This window comes from Amphiura filiformis, chromosome 15, assembly GCF_039555335.1.
Source record: "Amphiura filiformis chromosome 15, Afil_fr2py, whole genome shotgun sequence".
Classification (NCBI taxonomy): Eukaryota; Metazoa; Echinodermata; class Ophiuroidea; order Amphilepidida; family Amphiuridae; genus Amphiura; species Amphiura filiformis.
Genome location: NC_092642.1, coordinates 10,468,330 through 10,488,722, shown reverse-complemented (window position 1 = coordinate 10,488,722; position 20,393 = coordinate 10,468,330). Strand labels below are relative to the sequence as shown.

General features: G+C 35.2%; 1 protein-coding gene across 1 annotated transcript; it reads left to right on the top strand.

Annotated features, from left to right (window-relative positions):
* The first annotated feature begins 3,622 nt into the window (after positions 1–3,622).
* On the top strand, positions 3,623–13,523 carry LOC140171243 (uncharacterized). Its single transcript, XM_072194472.1, has 2 exons — positions 3,623–3,875; positions 11,932–13,523. Exon 2 carries the CDS (start codon positions 11,948–11,950, stop codon positions 12,467–12,469), a length of 522 nt encoding a protein of 173 aa, XP_072050573.1. The 5' UTR covers positions 3,623–3,875; positions 11,932–11,947; the 3' UTR covers positions 12,470–13,523.
* The last annotated feature ends 6,870 nt before the right edge of the window (positions 13,524–20,393 follow it).

Here is a 20,393-nt window from a genome sequence, read left to right as displayed (position 1 = left end):
TTTATAATAAAGAAGTTATTAAATTAATAAAGTAAGACAATTTATTTATCTATAAGTGCATGTCAAATGGGGTACATTGTTCAATACTATATGCATAAATTATGCCCATATTATAGCTAGGCCCTAAAAACTTTATTTTGCATCGGATTTTTCCCGTTGAAAAGACAAAACTGATGTTTATGATAGCAACCATTTCATCAATAACATTTTGAGTCATTTTTATCCATAAAACGACACAGGATATGATAGATAACTACTTTCACATCAATATGGTCCATATGATCACAGATTGTTGAGAATCTGTGATATGATCCGGGGATATGATGAAGATTTGATTCTATAGATCTGTTATCAACATGATATCACGCTGTTCAGTGGTCAAGGAGTAAGGACCCCCGGTCAAGGACACTGATATGACATCATAGGTGATGTCAGATTTTCTTCTGCTGACCATATGATGCTATATATATATTAATTATTATTGTTACATTTAGGCCTTTAAACTTTTAAAGTCATAATTAATTAGTTCAAACATAACTTTGGTAATACTCACTCGTTTTCGTTCGTTGAAACGGCAAAACATACTTACTTTTCCTAACAAATCGAATTAAAATATTTTAAAAAATTTAACCACAAAAAGTAAAAAAAAAAATCATTCCAATACCACTAAAATATAATCTCTTGAGTAAACTGACCCCAAACCTGAAACAGGTACCAGCCCCGAATGGGCTGGCGAAAAGTAAGTTTGCATTCTTTAAAAGTTGAAGGTTACTTTATACTTCAGTGATAATGACCAAAAGAACTGCTTTCTTGTTTTTCCATCATGATATTGCAGTGTTTTGATATTGTTCGTTTGTTTATTTCTCAGTTATTTAAGGGCTGTGCAATAATAATGAGCCCCCGGGGGTAAAATTTCCAAACGGCTCACCAAAATTGCTCGCCCCCTCTCGGCCCGCCCAAAATCGCTTGCCCCCCCCTCTCGGCCCGCCAAAAAAATCTTTGCCCCCCTTGCACATGCCAAATTTTTTGGATCCCAATTTGCAAACCTTAATGGTCTATATACATGTTGCGAGCGCAGCGATCAGGAAAATTTGCATTTTTAAGTGTTTCTGTACGGTTTTCCTAAGCCTTTTTAGAGCGTTTTATTCAAAAGGCGCCCCAAGAATATGTGCCAGAAATCGCTTCCCCCTCTCGGCTTGCCAAAAATTGCTTGCACCCATAATTTGTCCCTCCCCCAGGGCTCATTATTATTGCACAGCCCCTTACCCTTCAGAAGGAAATTACAGTATCTCCTTGTTTAAGAAATAAAGGGTAATGCATTATCCTTTACACGCAAATAATGTGTCCGACTAAGCAGTAAAAACGTAAATAATGAGTGAGGCGCAGCCGAACCCATTATCTAAACGTTTTACTGCCGAGGACACATTATTTGCGTGTAAAGGATAAATGTTGCACCCTTTATTTCTATTCTCTATTACCCCCACGACACATTATTCAAAATCGTGCACTGTGATTTGTTGAAACGCGTCACGTGACAGACCATTATGATTAGCGATAAAGTGTCAAGGGCAACGAACTTTATGTTCTTCTATCATCACAGCGCACAGCAGAGCGAACAGCACACCTGCTTATGTACCCAGCAAACACAAAACGTTTTCGACATCATTCGCAAAAGGTTATAAAAGGTTGTCAGAAAACGTTTAAATGTCGGGTTATATAGAGGGTATATTAAGAGTATAAAACGTTTTCATAACCTTAAAAACCTTTTTTGATAATCTACTGCCAGCAAACAAAAATGTTTTACAGAAAATGTTTAAATGTCGGGTTATATAAAGGGTATAAAAACGTTTTAATAACATTCCAAAAACATTCTTGAAAACTTGATACAAAACATTCTAAACAGAATGTTATTTTGGGGAGTTGAAAAATATTTTGCGAAAAATGTTTGCCCAAAATATTTTCAATAACGTTTTAAAAACGTTTTCATGACCTTTATATAACCCGACATTTAAATGTTATTAAAAGGTTTTGAAAAAACATTTTAAGAACATTTCGGTCTTTGCTGGGTTCAAACATTTTAACATAATGTTATTTAAGTATTGACACAATATTTGGCAAAATGTTTGAAAAATAGTTTACAATAACATTTTTGAAAACATTTAAAAATATTGTTGTAGTGTGTTTTCATACAAAACGTTTTAAAATGTTATCATGACCTTTATATAACCCGACATTTTAATGTTATTAAAACGTTTTTACCTAAACCAAAATCCAAAATATAACTTATTTAAAACGTTTTTAAAACGTTTTTGTGTTTGCTGGGTAGGAGAGAATGGAATGTCAGGGGTGTGTTAATGTAGGGGATAATGGAATGTTAGGTTGTGTTATTGGAATGTGCATACGCTTTGGCTACGCGTATGCGCTCCACCTTGAGGTAAACAACTTGAAATATTTGGGCAATAAATTTGATATTTTCTCTTTAAATCACACTATTTTGTGGTAATAGAATAGAAATAAAGGGTGCAGCATTATCCTTTACACGCAAATAATGTGTCCTCGGCAGTAAAACGTTTAAATAATGGGTTCGGCTGCGCCTCACCCATTATTTACGTTTTGCCTCGGACACATTATTTTCGTGTAAAGGATCATGCATTACCCTTTATTTCTTAATTAATGGTCTTTCACATGACGCGTTTCAACAAATTACAGCGCGCGATTTTGAATAATGGGTCGTGGGGGTAATAGAATCTTCCATATTGCCCAGTGCCCAGCACAGTGGTTCTTTTGGAAAAATAAATTAAAATCACCCTGGGCTTGTATTATACTATTCAGACTGTAGCTTGTTTATATATGTTGCTATGGTTGCTTAGTTAATTCATCCAAGGATTGCGTCCTGTATTCTTTGGGCACTGCTCGCGCACTATAGACGTGCATGTATTTTTAATACTATATAGTAGTCGATATGTTGTCATGGAGACGTTCATGAAATACTACATTTTAATATTCGCAAGATCTGGATCAGGTAAATTAGGGACCGATCGTTATTTACGGCAGGGGGGAATGGGTGTTTTGGCAAAAATATCGACAACAAATTTCGCGTTCCCCCCTCGTGTCCGCTCAAAATTTTCGCGTTCCCCTTGTTTTCCCAATTTTCTCCATTTAAAATTTAACAATCCCCCCCCTCCTGGTTCAACTAAAAATTTCAGGTTCCCCCTCAAGACCACATAAAATTTCAGGTTCCCCTCAAGACCACAAAAAATTTCGTGTTCCCCTAAATTTACCCATTCCCCCTGCCATAAATAACGATCGCTCCCTTACTGAAAAAGAAATCAAGAAAATGATGTGCAGAAAAGCTGATTGAAAAAAATAATATCATTAGAAAGTTACTACTATTTATATGAATGAAGCATTTAAAAAAAATCTTTTTATGTCTTTAGTTCCTTTTTCTGTCGACGTCAGGAAATACTAAATGGGTGACGTAAATGATTTTTTTAATCGCCAGTGGCTAATCATTGTCAAAAATATCACCTTTTCAATAACAAAACAGAATAAAAACCACACAACCCGGAAGGAAATATTCAAGGCCAAATTCGTCGTCGTATATATTGTTCTGGTTGTGAACAGAACACTATGAACACGCTGAATATCTAGCATATACTGATGTCCCTGGTCATCCAGTCGCTGTACATGTGTTTTATACCAGCAAGAAAGCTTAAGAAAGCTAAGCTTCAAATGTTATTTTAAAGCTGAATACATGATATATTGGTCTCACTCCGTGTTTTTTCCAATGGATTTCTTGTAAAGTGGTTTACACTAGCTTGTTGGAGTTAAAAGACGACAATAGACTGAGTAGAAAGACAGCAATAAAAGCTTTCGTAAGTATTAGAGTCACGCGGTAGCATGACCAGCAAGTTTAAAAAAAAACGACTGATAAAGAAGAATAAACAGATGCGCCGCGAGACTATATTTACACGGAACAAAACGCTATTGTTCTATGATATTTTTCGCTGGGTACAAAATATATCTAAAACCATGCTAAATCGTATTTACTGTCCAAAGTGTCATATTTTAACAACTCTTTATTTCAAAAAGTTACACCAATCTTACAGTCAATCCGATTGTTTGATAATAAACAAACATTCTTGCTTTATTTCACGCGGTATTTCATAGCCAAAATTAGTGGCAAATCATAGCTAATCATACTGATGTCCACAATCTTTCGTCACTGCTACAGCCATACATGGCTGTCACTGTCGCACTAATTTTTCAGATTCACTTTCAAATATACCCAGGCATTTTCCTGGATACCCTACATACAAATTCTGTACACCATTCGCCAACAATAATCAAGTTTTTCACAATTCTTTTATTCTTTCCGGACCACAGCATATATTCATATTAATAAATACTCCACTTTCACACAGCGTAATAACGGGACGTCCCCGTGGCGTAGTGGTTAAGGCCATGGACTTCTAATCCATACATGAATTTTTGCTCAAGTTCGAAACTTCCCACCACTTATTTTTAATGTTTTATTAATCAATTTATTGTCGTAAATCAAGAATAACACCATTTCGAACATCCATTGCTATTGTGATGTTATATTTTTTTTCATCAAACAAACATGTTTGATTTTTTATTCACATTTAGCAGGGCTGTCAACTCTCACGCATTGGCCGTGAGTCTCACGCATTGGGGCACTTTCTCACGGTCTCACGCCAAGGTAGTATAATCTCACGCCTAGGTAGTAAATCTCACGCAAAATGAGTAAAATCTCACGCATCGTCATGAATAATTTGTTACTCCTACCCCCCCCGCCCGCTTTTCACTGTCTCGAGCGCCGTGGCCAAATAATCATGGTACAAAATGAACATTGGAGTCGGCAAATCCCGGTACGCCTCTGTCTCACGCCAAGCAATTCCAAAAAGTTGACAGCCCTGCATTTAGTCCTAGGCCTAGGGCCTACTTTCACCATCCAGATGCTATCACCATGCCTGACTATCATGGCATGATGACATCTTCGTCATTTAAAACACATTTATCAGTGGCTCTGTTCACAGCTCAGACTGAAATTATATTTGATATAAATATTATAAATTAAAATCACAAACCGCGAAAGATCGCCAACAACTGCCGCTGAATATTGATATCCAACTAGATTTCCCCACAGGGCTATAAAGAACCACAAACCTTGAAATTTGGATATCCAACTACATTGCCTCGCAGGGCTACAAAGAATCACACTCCACGAAATATGGATATCCAACAAGCTTAAACTATAAATTAAGCTCCCGATACAGGGCAGGACTTAATAAGGGGAATTAAAATCACAAACCGCGAAAGATCGCCGACAACCGCCGCTTAATAGGGGTATCCAACTAGATTGCCCCGCAGCGCTACAAAGAACTACAAACCGCGAAATTTGGATATCCAACCAGATTGCCCGCAGGCCTATTGATTATAAAGAATGGAAATATGGATATCCAACAAATTAAGACCACAAACCGCGAAAGATCGCCAACAACTGACGCTGAATATTGATATCCAATTAGATTGCCCCGCAGGGCTATAAAGAACCACAAACCGCGAAATTTGGATATGGAACTATTGCCACACAGGGCTTCAAAGAACCACAAACCACGAAATATGGATATCCAACAAGCTTAAACTACAAATTAGCTCCCGATAGAGAGCAGGACTTGATGAGGGAAATTAAACCACAAAACACGAAAGATTACAAAGAACCACAAACCGCGAAAGACTAGATTGCCCGCAGGCCTATCGATTATAAAGAATCACAAACCACGAAATACGGATATCCAACAAGCTTAGACTATAAATTAGCTCCCGATAGAGGGAAATTAAAACCACAAACCACGATATTCAACTATATTGCCCTGCTGGGCTACAAAGACCACAAACCGCGAAATTTGGATATCCAATTAGATTGCCCGCAGGCCTATCGATTATAAAGAACCACAAACCGCGAAAGATCAACAACAACTGTCGCTATAAAGAGACACAAACCGCGAAATATGGATATTCAACAAGCTTAAACTATAAATTAGCTCCCGATAGAGTGCAGGGCTTGATGAAAACCACAAACCACGAAAGATCGCCGACAACCGCCGCTTAATAGGAATATTCAACTAGGTTGCCCCCAAGGGCTACAAAGAACCACAAACCGCGAAATTCTGATAGCCAAGTAGATTGCCCCGCAGGGCTACAAAGAACCACAAACATTAAAACACGATTATCTGGGGCATTTAGACGCTTCCGTAGTATAGGCTTAAATATATGTGATGCGATCAAGCAAAATCAGTCGGAACTCGGAAATATTACATTTTCAGTTTCTTATAGAATAGAAACAAACATTTGTAAAACTTCATTTAGCAGAAAACCCCATAGCAATTGAACAACCAGTTCCAAAGATATGAGCAAATAAAGAGTTTCCAAAACAAAAGAAAACAAAAGGAGATTTTCTTCGTTTGGCTATATCTCAAAATCAATATTTCCGAGTTCCGACTGATTTTGCTTGATCGCATCACATATGCGAATTTACCAGTTCCGACATGAAGTAGGCCTAAATCGGATTTACTCTATGGGTGTCTCTCTGGCATTGTCAACATTGGGTGTGTGTTGTTCATATTTACATTTTCTTTACATATTTACGTAGCCTTGAATAATTAAAGTATATTAAAATGTTTATTGATCATTGTGTACGCCTCTGAACATTACAGTCACGCGTGACGAGCAAGTTTTAAAAATAAACGACTGATAAAGTTTTGTTTAATTATTTATTGTCATGAATCAAGAATAGCAACTTCAAACATCCATTTTTCGTTTTATTCGATTTATGATGCACTTCGTAACCTGATGACTTTCCAAGCTTGGAGCTGCTTGGCTACATTTATAAAAAGAAAAGAAATCTACCAAAAAACGTTGACAACGTAAAGAAATCAGCAAGTTTAAAAAACCCACCTCGGCTCACTTTTTTGAAACTTGGTCCCATTTGTAAAAGTTACTGATTTAAACTTTATCATATTTATATAAATTTAAAACATTTCCAGAAGTGTTAGGTATCTTTAATGTGCAGATGGGAGGGGTTTATGAAAGGTCATTATCTTGTTCTTGCATGGTAAGCCAATATCCTATTGTGTTTTGTTTTATAATAATCATGATTAACATGATTAATGATTGAATTTTAAAAACGAATAACAAGTAGGCTTGTAATCTTGTTGGAAACGCTGTATTCTGTTGAAATAAAATAAAAACACTGATTTGCTGTTGGTGTTCAAATGGGACCAAGTTTCAAAAAGTGAGCCGAGGTGGGTTTTTTTAAACTTGCTGATTTCTTTACGTTGTCAACGTTTTTTTGGTAGATATCTAGTATACGAGTGTTCAGCGCAATACTGCATCATTTCCATATTTTGAGGAAATTAAATTCTTCGGACGCATCACATTCTGGTCTATCTCGAAAAAGACGCATTTCTTGAAAATCGCAATTGAAAATCTTCGTATTAAGTTTACCTTTCTATAATTTAATTAGACTATGGATTTTCATGAAAGTGGTTTTAAATTAAAGCATATACTTAAGGGCTGGGGTATGAACGTTTGGACAGTATTTATTTTGGGACATTAGAGCACATCAGACATATCGAATTGCATTCTGAATACAAATAATGTCATTCTGATATCAAATAATTTTGATTTTTTGAAATTCGCAATTTAATACACATTTTATGGCAAATCATTAAAATTGATATTTTTGATATTTAACAGTACTTGAAGTAAACTTTATAAATCTGATGATTTATACTTAAAGTGTATGTAGGTGGGATAAAAAGCCGACGATCAATTGAAAATTTTGACCTTTCGTATTGAAGATATGGATTTTTTTCCCCAAAACACCAAACAAAAATAAGGTCTTTTTGGGAAAAAATCCATATCTTCAATATGAAAGGTCAAAATTTTCAATTGACCGTCGGCTTTTCCTCCCTGCTACATACACTTTAAGAATATATCATTAGATTAATATAATTTACTTCGAGGACTGTTATATATCAACAATTTGAAAAAATATCAAATTTTTATAATTTGTCATAAAATTTGTATTATATTGTGATTTTCAAAAATGAAAATTATTTGATATCAGAAAGACATGCTTCGTATTCAGAATGCAATTCGATAGGTCTGAGGTGCTCTCATGTCCCACAAAAATACTGTCGAAACGCAATAAACGCTCCTTTTAGATCCCTTAACAGATTTATTTCAGTGGAATCTTGAATTATATTGCAATATTGCTTAAAAGTACACTAAAGCTGTAGTTCTGTTTTTGAAATAGTTAATTTCCCGACATCGCATTTAAAGTACATTTCATACATAGTTAAAATTTAACATTTTATAACTACCGTAATAATTATTTAGGAAAAATTTAGATCTGTAATTTGTTGAATTGGAAGAGCTCCATAAAAAGTACTATAATACATATTTTCTCAGAAAAGTCAAGTATGTGATGCACCCGATTTGGTACCAAATTGTTCAAATAATAATGGGCTTTCCAGTAACACCAAAGATTATGTCCTTTTAATTTCCAACCACAATAAACCCACAGGCCAGTGAAATATAACCTCTGGCTTATATAAAACGGCTTAAGGTGGTACTACACCCCTGATAAATTTTGTGACTAATTTTGCATTTTTCTCGAAAAATAATTACACACTGGTAACAAAAGTTATGTATATTATAGGTGATTCAAGACAAGTAGTTCATTATGTTAAAAAAATGAGGTACATTCTAGCGGTACCTCCTTTCTTATCATAAATAACGTACCGCTTATCTTGAGTCACTGAAATTCCAGTGTAGTAACTGGATTTCTTGCCCTTAGTATAGCGCTTTAGCTACTCAAAAATTCAACTGGTTTACAAGTGTTTATTAAAACACATTACCATGATGCAGTCATGTCTACAGTAGAATTCAATTCGACCTTTGCAGGACTTAAACCCCATTAAAAGCTATTAAACCAAGATAACACTCATTGAAAACAGCTCAACTGATTAAATCATATCTTCTCTGGTTAAATACACACATCATATGTTTCTGCTTTTACACGTACAATGGAGCAATGCGCTGGGATTATAGTTTCAGTTGGGTGAACGATTATAAAGCGAGCGCTAGAGAACAATTGTGTGTGGTCTTTGTTTACGAAATTACCACATCACCATGATGCAGTCATGTCTACAGTAGAATTCAATTCGACCTTTGCAGGACTTAAACCCCATTAAAAGCTACTAAACCAAGATAACACTCATTGAAAACAGCTCAACTGATTAAATCATATCTTCTCTGGTTAAATACACACATCATATGTTTCTGCTTTTACACGTACAATGGAGCAATGCGCTGGGATTATAGTTTCAGTTGGGTGAACGATTATAAAGCGAGCGCTAGAGAACAATTGTGTGTGGTCTTTGTTTACGAAATGAGACAATACGTGCTTATTGTTAACCAGCGTTCTTGAAAATGAGAAACATGGTGGTTTGCAGACTTAACACGGTTTGGAAATAATTTCTTCATATTTTTTGGTGTTATCTGTCGTTTACATATCCTTCCTAAAACACCAAAGTACGAATATTTCCAAACATCTAAATTAGCTAAAAATTTAGGACATGTTACAAAACTATATTGTCTAGAATTTTAGAAGAGTACTTTTAATATTGGCCGGTTATTTTTCACACAGCGACGTTAACTAGGCAATGTACTATTACCTATAACATTAACTAAAACACCAAAGTGCGAATATTTCCAAACATCTAAATTAGCTAAAAATTTAGGACATGTTACAAAACTATATTTTCTAGAACTTTAGAAGAGTACTTTTAATATTGGCCGGTTATTTTTCACACAGCGACGTTAACTAGGCATACCCCCATACTTTTAACGTAGGCTATTTGTAGAGGTCACGCGTCAATGGGAAAGAGCACTGTGTATTATGTATAGGAAAACGGACAGTAATTGCAGTATGCAGAGCTGCAATCCTATACAGCTGCCTATAGAGGGTACTAGTATTCAAAACGACGCCACCCTTGACAGCTCTTGACAGAGTCATCCTCATTTAAAATATAATATGATGTCCTCTGTAAGGTACCATGAGACAATTGGCATGGTAATACAACAAAACAGGTGATAGGTATGAATTGTTGTGGAATCGATCTAGAGACCTGTCCCTCTATCATCTAAAGCTATCTTCAACTGTGCTCCAACATGGCTGCCATTTCAATTTATTGCATTACTCTGACACTTGGAACACTCTCATAAATCTGGCACGAAATCATATTTATATTTTGTTACATAGTATATAGTCCTGATTCTATATAAATAATAGCTCATTCTCTTATACATTAGCTCTTATATACATTCACATTTAGCTATATTATGATGCAATGCAATGATATAACATTGAGTCATCTGGGAATTTCCCAATCTATAGACCTGACTGACTTTGTTACTGCGATTACATGAGAGGGGATTCCTATCTGTCATGAAATATCTAAGTTAAATAATCAAACTAAAGGAAGTCTCCGGCAATCACGACATTATGCCTTAGGCTATATCCCAGCAAACACAAAACGTTTTCGACATCATTCGCAAAAGGTTATAAAAGGTTGTCAGAAAACGTTCAAATGTCGGGTTACATAAAGGGTACATTAATGGTATAAAACGTTTTCATAACATTAAATAACATTTGTTGGTAATTTACTGCACAGCAAACACAAATGTTTTACAGAAAACATTTAAATGTCGGGTTATATAAAGGGTATAAAAACGTTTTAATAGCATTACAAAAACATGTTTGAGAACTTAGTACAAATCATTCTAGACATAATGTTATTTTGGGGTTGAAAAAATATTTTGCAAAAAATGTTTGCCCAAAATATTTACAATAACGTTTTTAAAATGTTTTCACGACCTTTATATAACCCGACATTTAAATGTTATTAAAACGTTTTGTAAAAAACATTTTAAGAAAGTTTCTGTGTTTGCTGCGTGCAAATATTTTAACATAATGTTATTTAAGTGTTGACAAAATATTTGGCCGAAAATGTTTGCAAAAATAGTTTACAATGACATTTCGAAAAACATTTTAAAAATATTGTTGTAGTGTGTTTTCATACAAAACGTTTTAAAACGATTTCATGACCTTTATATAACCCGACATTTTTATGTTATTAAAACGTTTTTACCTACACCAAAACCCAAAATATACCTTATTTAAAACGTTTTAAAAACGTTTTTGTGTTTGCTGGGATGTTAGAAAAATAATTATCAAGCACGAATCACATTTTGAATGTTTTGTTTGTCAAATTTTATTCAATTCTGGACGAGACATCCGCTATGACAAAGTTGGGTGACCATCTAAGTCGAGCTTTTGCTCTGTATGGTCTACCCACTATGCTTATTTATCTTAATCATTTAATTATTTAAATTACATTATGCAGTGGCGTAGCGTCATAGGGGCACGGGGGGGGGCACCCCCACCGACTGCAAAATTTAGAAAATCACATAGAATAATTACCAAAAAACGGCTTGTGCCCCCCAATCAGACCCGGTGCTCCCCAATCATGGTCGGTGCCCCCCAATCGGATGACCCACGCTACGCCACTGAAAGTATGTATCATGTATATATTATCTGCATAGTAAAAAAAAAAAAAAACAACCTGAAACTGAAGTCTTTTCCCATAATGTGTCTTATGTCCAGATTGAATTCTTGCAAGGTCAACTCCACCTCAGCTTAATAGTCTTTGATTTTTGGCCTTCATCCTGTTATACCTATTGATAATACTCTCACTTGACTGTCATTTGACGAGATATATTATTTATCGTGAAAAACACGTTTGGCACTTGAAAATTTCTTTTTGTTTTGTTTTGAAGGTTACCGAGTTTGAACATGGGTGATATCAGCACAGAACCAATAGACAACCAGCCTCCACCAGGAATCAACTCACATCACCAAATAGATGCTGAAAATACCAACTTAAATCAGATACACCTGCAGGAGGAGCATGAACAGAATACATTAAACGAGGAAAAGAGGAAGGATGAACAAAGACAGCCTGAAACTTATACCTCGGGATGGGATTGTCATTGCACCAATTGTGACTGTGCTGATCTATGTAGTGGATATCTTCCGTGGTGTTACATCAGCAGTGGAGGTATTAACGATGATGCACACGGCGGAGGATGTTGTGGCGGATCATCGGGTAGTGGGGATGGGGGAGGATGTTGTGGCGGATCATCGGGTAGTGGGGATGGGGACGGATGTTGTGGCGGATCATCGGGTAGCGGGGATGGGGGAGGATGTTGTGACTGTGGATCGGGTGACTGTGATTGCAATTGTGGAGATTGCGGAGATTGTGGAGACTGTGGAGATTGTGGCAATTGTGATTGTGGAGGCTGTACGATCAGTTAGCACACGACACCGAGCGTGCGATGACTGTAGCAGTTATGACGTAACCGCCCTTTCGAGAGACCGGTGGATATTCATATTTGACACTTAAAGGAGTATTTCGTGATCCTAGCATCCTCTTTATATTTTTCAGCAAATATCCACGAAAAAAGCTTATTCCCAAAATTTCAGTTGAATCCGATTTTTGTGTTTGCGTGTTATGCATGATTATGTATGTGTATGCTCCATAGACCATTTCCTGGACATATCCTTAAAGAACTTGAGCAAAATTACCCTCGAGCAGAGAAAAACGAGGGTGATAAATCTTCTTTCCCTGGTCTTATTTTCACATACCACTGTCGGCAGGAGGGCTCCTAGCTCCAACCAAACCATGGGAAATAACCCTTTCCCTTCTTCCCCGGACCTCTGTGCAACTCAGTGGTCTACACTTAGTAGGCCTATGTTGTAAAGTTCAGAGGTCAATTTCTTATTTAGATTTTACCTTGGTTAATGTTGAATCTTGATGAATTCTTGAGCATGCAAGGAGTTAATAGACTGCCCAAGGCATTTTTGTCTGCCTGACCATAGACACTGATATTTTATCATATTTTATTTTTACTTATTTTCACTTCATAAATTTTCCTCTTGTTATTATATAAAAATAATTTAAGTTGTTGTTTTTAGTGCAAAGAAACAATTTGAAATACCAACAGAAACATACAATGATAATCAGAGTCTAGAACAAAGTAAAACTTGCAGTGAACATAGATTGGTACAAAAATTATATATACCGAGACCTTCATGTCCAGACAAGGCACGATGCATGCACTAATTGTTAACTAGTCAATAATGACAGTTTGGTATGAACACACCAGTAGGAATTCTAGCTGACAGCTTTCCAAACTTTTTAAGGATATGTACGCCTCATGCAATGTGTTTGTAATTTCGTTCTGGTATACCAGAACGAAATTCAAATTTCACGATATCTTTGCTAAACGAATTAATCTGCAAGAATTGTTTGTACATATGTAGCCAGAGGTTTCCAGTGATATAAAAATCCCCCTTTTTTGAGAAAAGTGGGGTGGGGGGTGGTGATACTTTGGATCATGAAATGCCCTTTTAAAACTAAATAATCTACAATCTTTTAAAATCAATTACGTTACTTTTTTTGTTTGCATATTGGTTAGTGCTTACCATCTTGTTTAAATCACGGTTGGATAATTTGACGTTAGAAGGGTTTTATGAATGTCACGGTTTAGCAATATCTACCGAATCGGATGCAATATATGACGAAATATTAGAGTGCAATATATTTTTATACAATTTATTGTAGACCTTTTCCATTATCCCAGCAAACATACATTTTACAGTAAAAGTTTTAAATGCCGGGTTATATAAATGGTATAAAAACGTTTTAATAACATTCATAAAGTATTTTTGAAAACGTGATGTATTTAACTGTTGATAAAACATTTTGATAAATGTTTGTTCAATATATTTTACAACATCGTTTATAAAAACGTATTCATGATCTTTATATAACCCTACATTTAAATTAAAAATTAAAACGTTTCGAATGAAAATTTTAAGAACATTTTGTTTGTGTTTGTTGATATTGTTGTGTAAAAATTATCATGACGAATAAGAAGATATAATCGCAATGTATAATATAATAATAATTATTATGATTCGATATGGCATCATGAACGATAATGCTATGATATGAAGAGTTTAGGTGCAAAAGGACATTTTAAAGTATTTGCGTTAAGATCACCAACATCCGCCTTATTATCAATGCTATAGCTTTAATTTACACCCTTCTTTCAAAAATGTATATTCTTGTGGAACTATGATCAAAAACAGAACATATGTTCTTATTTTGTTTTTATTTTGACGACTTATATTCGCGAATATCTCAAATCGAGAATAAAATTATATTTTTGCTTTTTGGATCTGAACTCCTTATATGTAAGTGGCATGATAGTGTTTTGTGATATGATGTTGTAAATAGACATGATATATAGATAGATATCCAAAACCATTTTTGAGTTCTGGATCCATGATTAATATATGTAATATGATAATGTTATTGGTATGATAATGATCATAAAACCATGATATATTTAGAGAATAAAGGTATTGTTTTTAGCCGCTGGAGTGCATCTATCGTCTCATATAACACGGGCGACATCATTATTTTAAGTAAAACAACGAGGCGGAGCCGAGTTAAAAATAATACCTTTATTCTCATTCTTAAACACTTCAATTCAAATAAAAATATCATAAGTATTACAAATTTTAATAAAATAAAATTCTACATTTTACAAGGAATTACCTAGGGCTTAAAATCGATCAGTCCCGGTGTTGCTATGCGCCTCCGATTGGCTCAAATAGCGAGTATGCGTATCGAGTCGATGCACACGCGCTGACCCGTGTGATATCGTGTCATATCACACGGGTAAGAACCAATAAGATTGTAGGAACGTTCTCATGTGTTTAAGAATAGGCTATAGGCTAAATGTTATATTATTTCTAAAGTAGCTCTATGGTGCATCTATATTATGGTTTATTATGATAAGGTGATATTACAAAAATAAAATAAAGATTAGCGTCATGATATAGACAATTAGAAAAACACGACTAAAAGCATAGATCATAAAGATACACCTAAGGCTGTTATGTTTTGTATTACTTATCTCCTATGATCACAGTTTTGGTATTTTTTCGAAGGGGCGGTTTTATTAGAAACACCATAATTCTTAAAATTAGTGGACGAAATCACAGGGCATTTGGATATTGCAATAAATTAAATTAAAATGAATACCTGCCTCCATTTGTTAATATCTATACAGTGTTATGCAATAATAACTATGTAGGCTCGGTGTACGTGTATGGCAAGCCAAGGGGGCCAAAAGCGTGGAACAGCTACGCGTAGCTTCTTTCTCGTTACGAGCAGCTGTTTGACCAATCAAAATAGTCTAATTTAATCACGTGGTTGGGTCGTTAGCTGCGCGTAGTATAGTTATAGTATAGTTATAGGTATCCTCTTTCACAATTATTATCTTGTAATTAATTTACGGAATTAGCATAGATAACGAACGGGTAAAGGAGGCCAAATCACAGCACGTGTCAAGAGAACATGTTGCTAATGCCTGGCTAAAATGACACAAAGCATATTTATTTAGTGTTTCCAAGTTTACACCGTGTTTAATAGCAAGTAACTTTATACTGGGCTGTATTAGCGGTGCAGGGGATATGAAGGTCAAACAACAACTACTACTGATGTAAAGCGCTGTGTAAAGATATTGCAGGAAAGCGATATCACATGCCACTGTGTAAATATGGAGAGAGTAAAATGGGTCATCATTTTTTTTTTTTTCGGAACGGGGGGGGGGGGGTTCCTAAATTTACAAAAAGTCGGCGTCAATAAATTGCGGCCCTCACTATTTCGGCATCAAAATGTTATGACCCCCAACTCCCACCACCGATACACCTTACCCCTAGACAGGCTAAAATTGTATTGAAATCAGTCTTTTGAATACAATAAACACACTAACTGTAGTCATCTTGTGACTCCCTACATTTTGTCATTATCAATTTATGACCCCCCTCCCCCTATTTTTTTTTTCAAAAAAAGTATGACCCCCTATATTTGGGATCACCTTCCGAAGAAAATGATAGCCCCTAAATATAGAACAATCATCATTCTGTTCAGATATTACTTTAATAGCACCTATACCATTTTTTGCTGATATACTACAGATATTTTCATTTACAAAAATTAACAACGTAATATTTGTGAGAGAGGATGTTTACATCAGCTCCACGTGTTTAAAACCGCGAATCTGATTGGTTAATAAGCTGCACGTAACGAGAAAGAAGCTACGCGTAGCTAGTCCCACGTTGTGAGCCGCTTAGCTTGCCATATACGTGGATTGGAGTCATGTGGTTATTAACAAATCATTGTAATTAGAAATTAATCATTTCAAAATTGAATTTCATATGGACCACTTACCCCATTGCCGGAGTAAGTGGTTCGCGCATAGGACACCTTGGTCTGGGGCGGACATTTTATAAATGAATTTAGAAGAGCAGCAACGACACCACTGACACCATCTACATCATACGCAAAATTTGTGGGAAAATGAATGGGGCGTTTTCATTTTAGGGTCTCTTTACATGTAACCCTATGGAGAAAGTGCCCGTTGAATCCAATGTAAATTTGGGTTGTTTTTCCACTTAACCACCACACCAAATAATTATTACGATCTGGACGATCGTAAAAATCATCAAAATTCAGATTTTGGTACCTTTGTCATTATCATAAATGTGCAAACATAGTCCACAAGTGGTTCAGCCGAAAGTAGTGTATATAAGAATACGAAATTTACATGAATCTGTATTAAATGTATATACTGACAGTATATAAGTTAGCTAATAATGTATATGATCGAATCCAACCAAAAGTGTACACGGCATGTTCAGGGCCATAACTTAAAAGTATTAATCAATTGGCATTCGTTTTTGTATTGTGTTTATTCGCCTTGATCATACGCTTCGCGCCATATATAATAAGACCCCTTCTGTGAAAAACTTAGAGACAGAGACCAAAAAACATGCTATTTTTACCCATTTTTTCAAAATATTTCTTAAAGTATTTTTAAAAACATCTAAATCAGTTATGAAAAGAAGTCATTGGATTGAATCTAAATTGATTTCCTGAAAGGTGTGTATTCAAAGATTACCTGTTCAATTTTTCACATATTTGTACATAATTATGAATTTTTTGTGATAATTTTTTGATTGGTATTTTTTACATTACCTACGAATACAATTTTTCATAGCACTAGATATATCTTTAAAAATGGAAATCACTAATAAATGCACAATTGATACAAGCTTTGATATGTCCAATACTGAAATGCATTGCATTCGGACATCTTTAATATTGTGTTCAGCTGCCAGAAATTCTAAATGGCACAGAGGTAGGTTTGGTAAAAAATATGCATTACCTCCGAATACATGTTAAAAGCTGTGTCATTTCCACAAAGTGAGAGAATAGTAAACAATAGTCAAGCAATAGGTGCAGGGTAATACACTCTTTATTTCTACCAAGTTTCAATAGCCTGCGTTTAAATATTTCTGAGATGTCAACAATAAAAGCAAGTATTCGTAGGTAAATTTCGGTAACCGAATGTTACCCACGAATACAATTTGACATCATGACAGTATTGTGAAACACCGCCATTCATGCCAATGCCCATATTGGTACATAACGAAGGCCAGTATGTTTGCTATCACATCATATGTCAATGAAAGTTGCGAATTCACATACATGCCCACCATGCAAAAGTGAATACGGCTTAATTGTTGAAAAATATGTACTGAAATAGACGACGGTCTGCTCATTTGAAAGAAAAATCAGATTCAAAGAAGATTAGAAGGGATAAATACTTGGATTTGTCAACTGCCATGTGTGCTTCATTTTAAATGTTTACCGACCTTCTGGTTTCTGAGTAATTTGTGTCCAAATTGATTTATTCGAAGGTAACTTTTGACGTTTTGCTAAGGTTACCTACGAATACCATGGAAAAACGACTGTTCTCATTGTCTCATGATCTAGACAACACAGTGATGGACCCTGGTATAAAGCTAATCGTAGTTGCCTTCAAACGAAAGGCCACAAGACGTAACTGACTCCAAGATGGACTTCACAAGTCTGCAATAACGGTTTTAAGCGATTTGTGTGCAATTAAGCAAATTAAACGTCACTTTAGTGCCTTTGTTACTTACTTCAATCCTCTTTCAACCGCTGTGAACCTACATTATTAATACATGATAGGGTCTAAAGTATCAATAAACGCACATAAAGAAAATAATACATTCAAAGTGCTTTATAAAATGAAGTTTTGAATGCGATATCCACCAAAAGTCTAATTCTTACCTACAAATATTGAAATGTTACTTACGAATACAGCATAATACATGACATGTGTAATGAAGTGTCCCTACCAATGGAAATTAATTGTCAAAACTTTAAGCGGTACCCCAGGACACTATTATTACCCATATACGGATTCATTCAACAATTATTTATTATGTAAAATTGCTGATTAACTACTTGTATAGCAAAATGAAGTGGTCAAAATCTTGCTAAAAGCATCAAATTTTTTGGATCTAAGGTAATAGCGTTTATTCATTTGGACGTACCATCTGAAAGAGATCTAAAACTACCATTTTATTAATTCATTACCATAATAGCAAAATTTAAACCTCTAAACTCAATATAGATATTGTTAAATCGCTCATGTTACCTACGAATACCCGGGTTTCTTCACCTTTTCATTGTATAAAGCGTTAGGTGTATGCGTATAATTCCTAATATTCTTGAAAACATATATCCTACTCGTTCTTATACAATGTGTAAATTGATTCATACTCATTTGATAAATAAAATACAGAAACTGACCTAAACTTCATTTTCAAAAATAAACTAGCATAAATTGACTAAGATCATATTGATCGCGTTATAAAAATAAAAACAAATATTTTCTGGTTGAGCTAGCATTTTCCTGACACCCTGTGGTCTACATTACACGAAAAAAGCGTTAATGGGAATATTCCATTTGTTTTAGGTTGATTAGTATTGCGATAGTGAAAGCATCCTAGTGGTATTCGTAGGTAACATTGGGTTTTGATATCACATATACTATCACACGTCCTGGATTTATTTTTCAAGATTAGTAATGGCACTTTTGGTTCCTATAAGGCCAATATGTCATCAATCAATGGGCAAAAGGAAAAAATTGTGGAGACATTTTTATTTCGGACTTTTATTTTTGGCCCGTGGACACTTTTGGTTGGATTCGACCATATACTGACAGTATAATAGTTAGCTAATGTGTTTGAATGGGTCTTCAACTTTGTCAATACTGCCATGACTGCTGTTTTCATCGCTTTTGCCAAATTTGTCATTTCAAAAATACCAAATGACAATTTGAATGACTTATCCTTCACTTTTAAGCAATCTATAAACAGTTTTATTTTTTACATTTGCGCTGGGATCACTTCATGGGCCTTTAAGGTGGTACTACACCCCTTGATAAATTTGTGACTATTTTTGCATTTTTCTCAAAAAATAACTACACACTGGTAACAAAAGTTCTGTATATTATATTATAGGGTCAAGGAATCCAGTTACTACACTGGAATTTCAGTGACTCAAGACAAGCATTACGTTATATATGATAAGAAAAGAGGTACCGCTAGAATGTACCTCGTTTCTTAATAAACCTGTCTTGAACCACTGAAATTTCAGTGAAGTAATTGGATTCCTTGCCCCTATTCGCCACTTGCACGGTTCCGCCATTATGCACTATATGCGGGGAGAGCCTCGAACTGGCAGCATCCATGAAAGGAAGAATTACGTAACCTTACACAGAATGTTATGACTGGTTCAATTCCCATTCATGTATGCTGCCAGTTCGAGGCTCTCCCCGCACATAGTGCATAATGGCGGAACCGTGCAAGTGGCGAATAATATACAGAACTTTTGTTACCAGTGTGTAGTTATTTTTTTGAGAAAAATGCTAAATTAAATTAGTTACAAAATTCATCAGGGGGTGTAGTACTACCTTAAGTTATTGAGATATATATATATATATATATATATACGTCTAGCCCTTTTCTATTCACTGATTATCCATTGTATTTCTTTTGTTCAAGGTTCGTTTCCCCGACCATTACCTAGAGTAATGGAGGTGGCTAGCCGCCCAGAGACCATTATCAACACAATAGCTCAAGATAACGGTCTCGGGCAGCGAGCTAAACAAAAGGAATACTAGGACATTCTAGAAACACTATGGAAAGGATCACAACATACATGTAGAATTTGAGTTAGTTTGGTAGACTTACGAAACAAATGCATTTACAGCTCGATTTATATGCA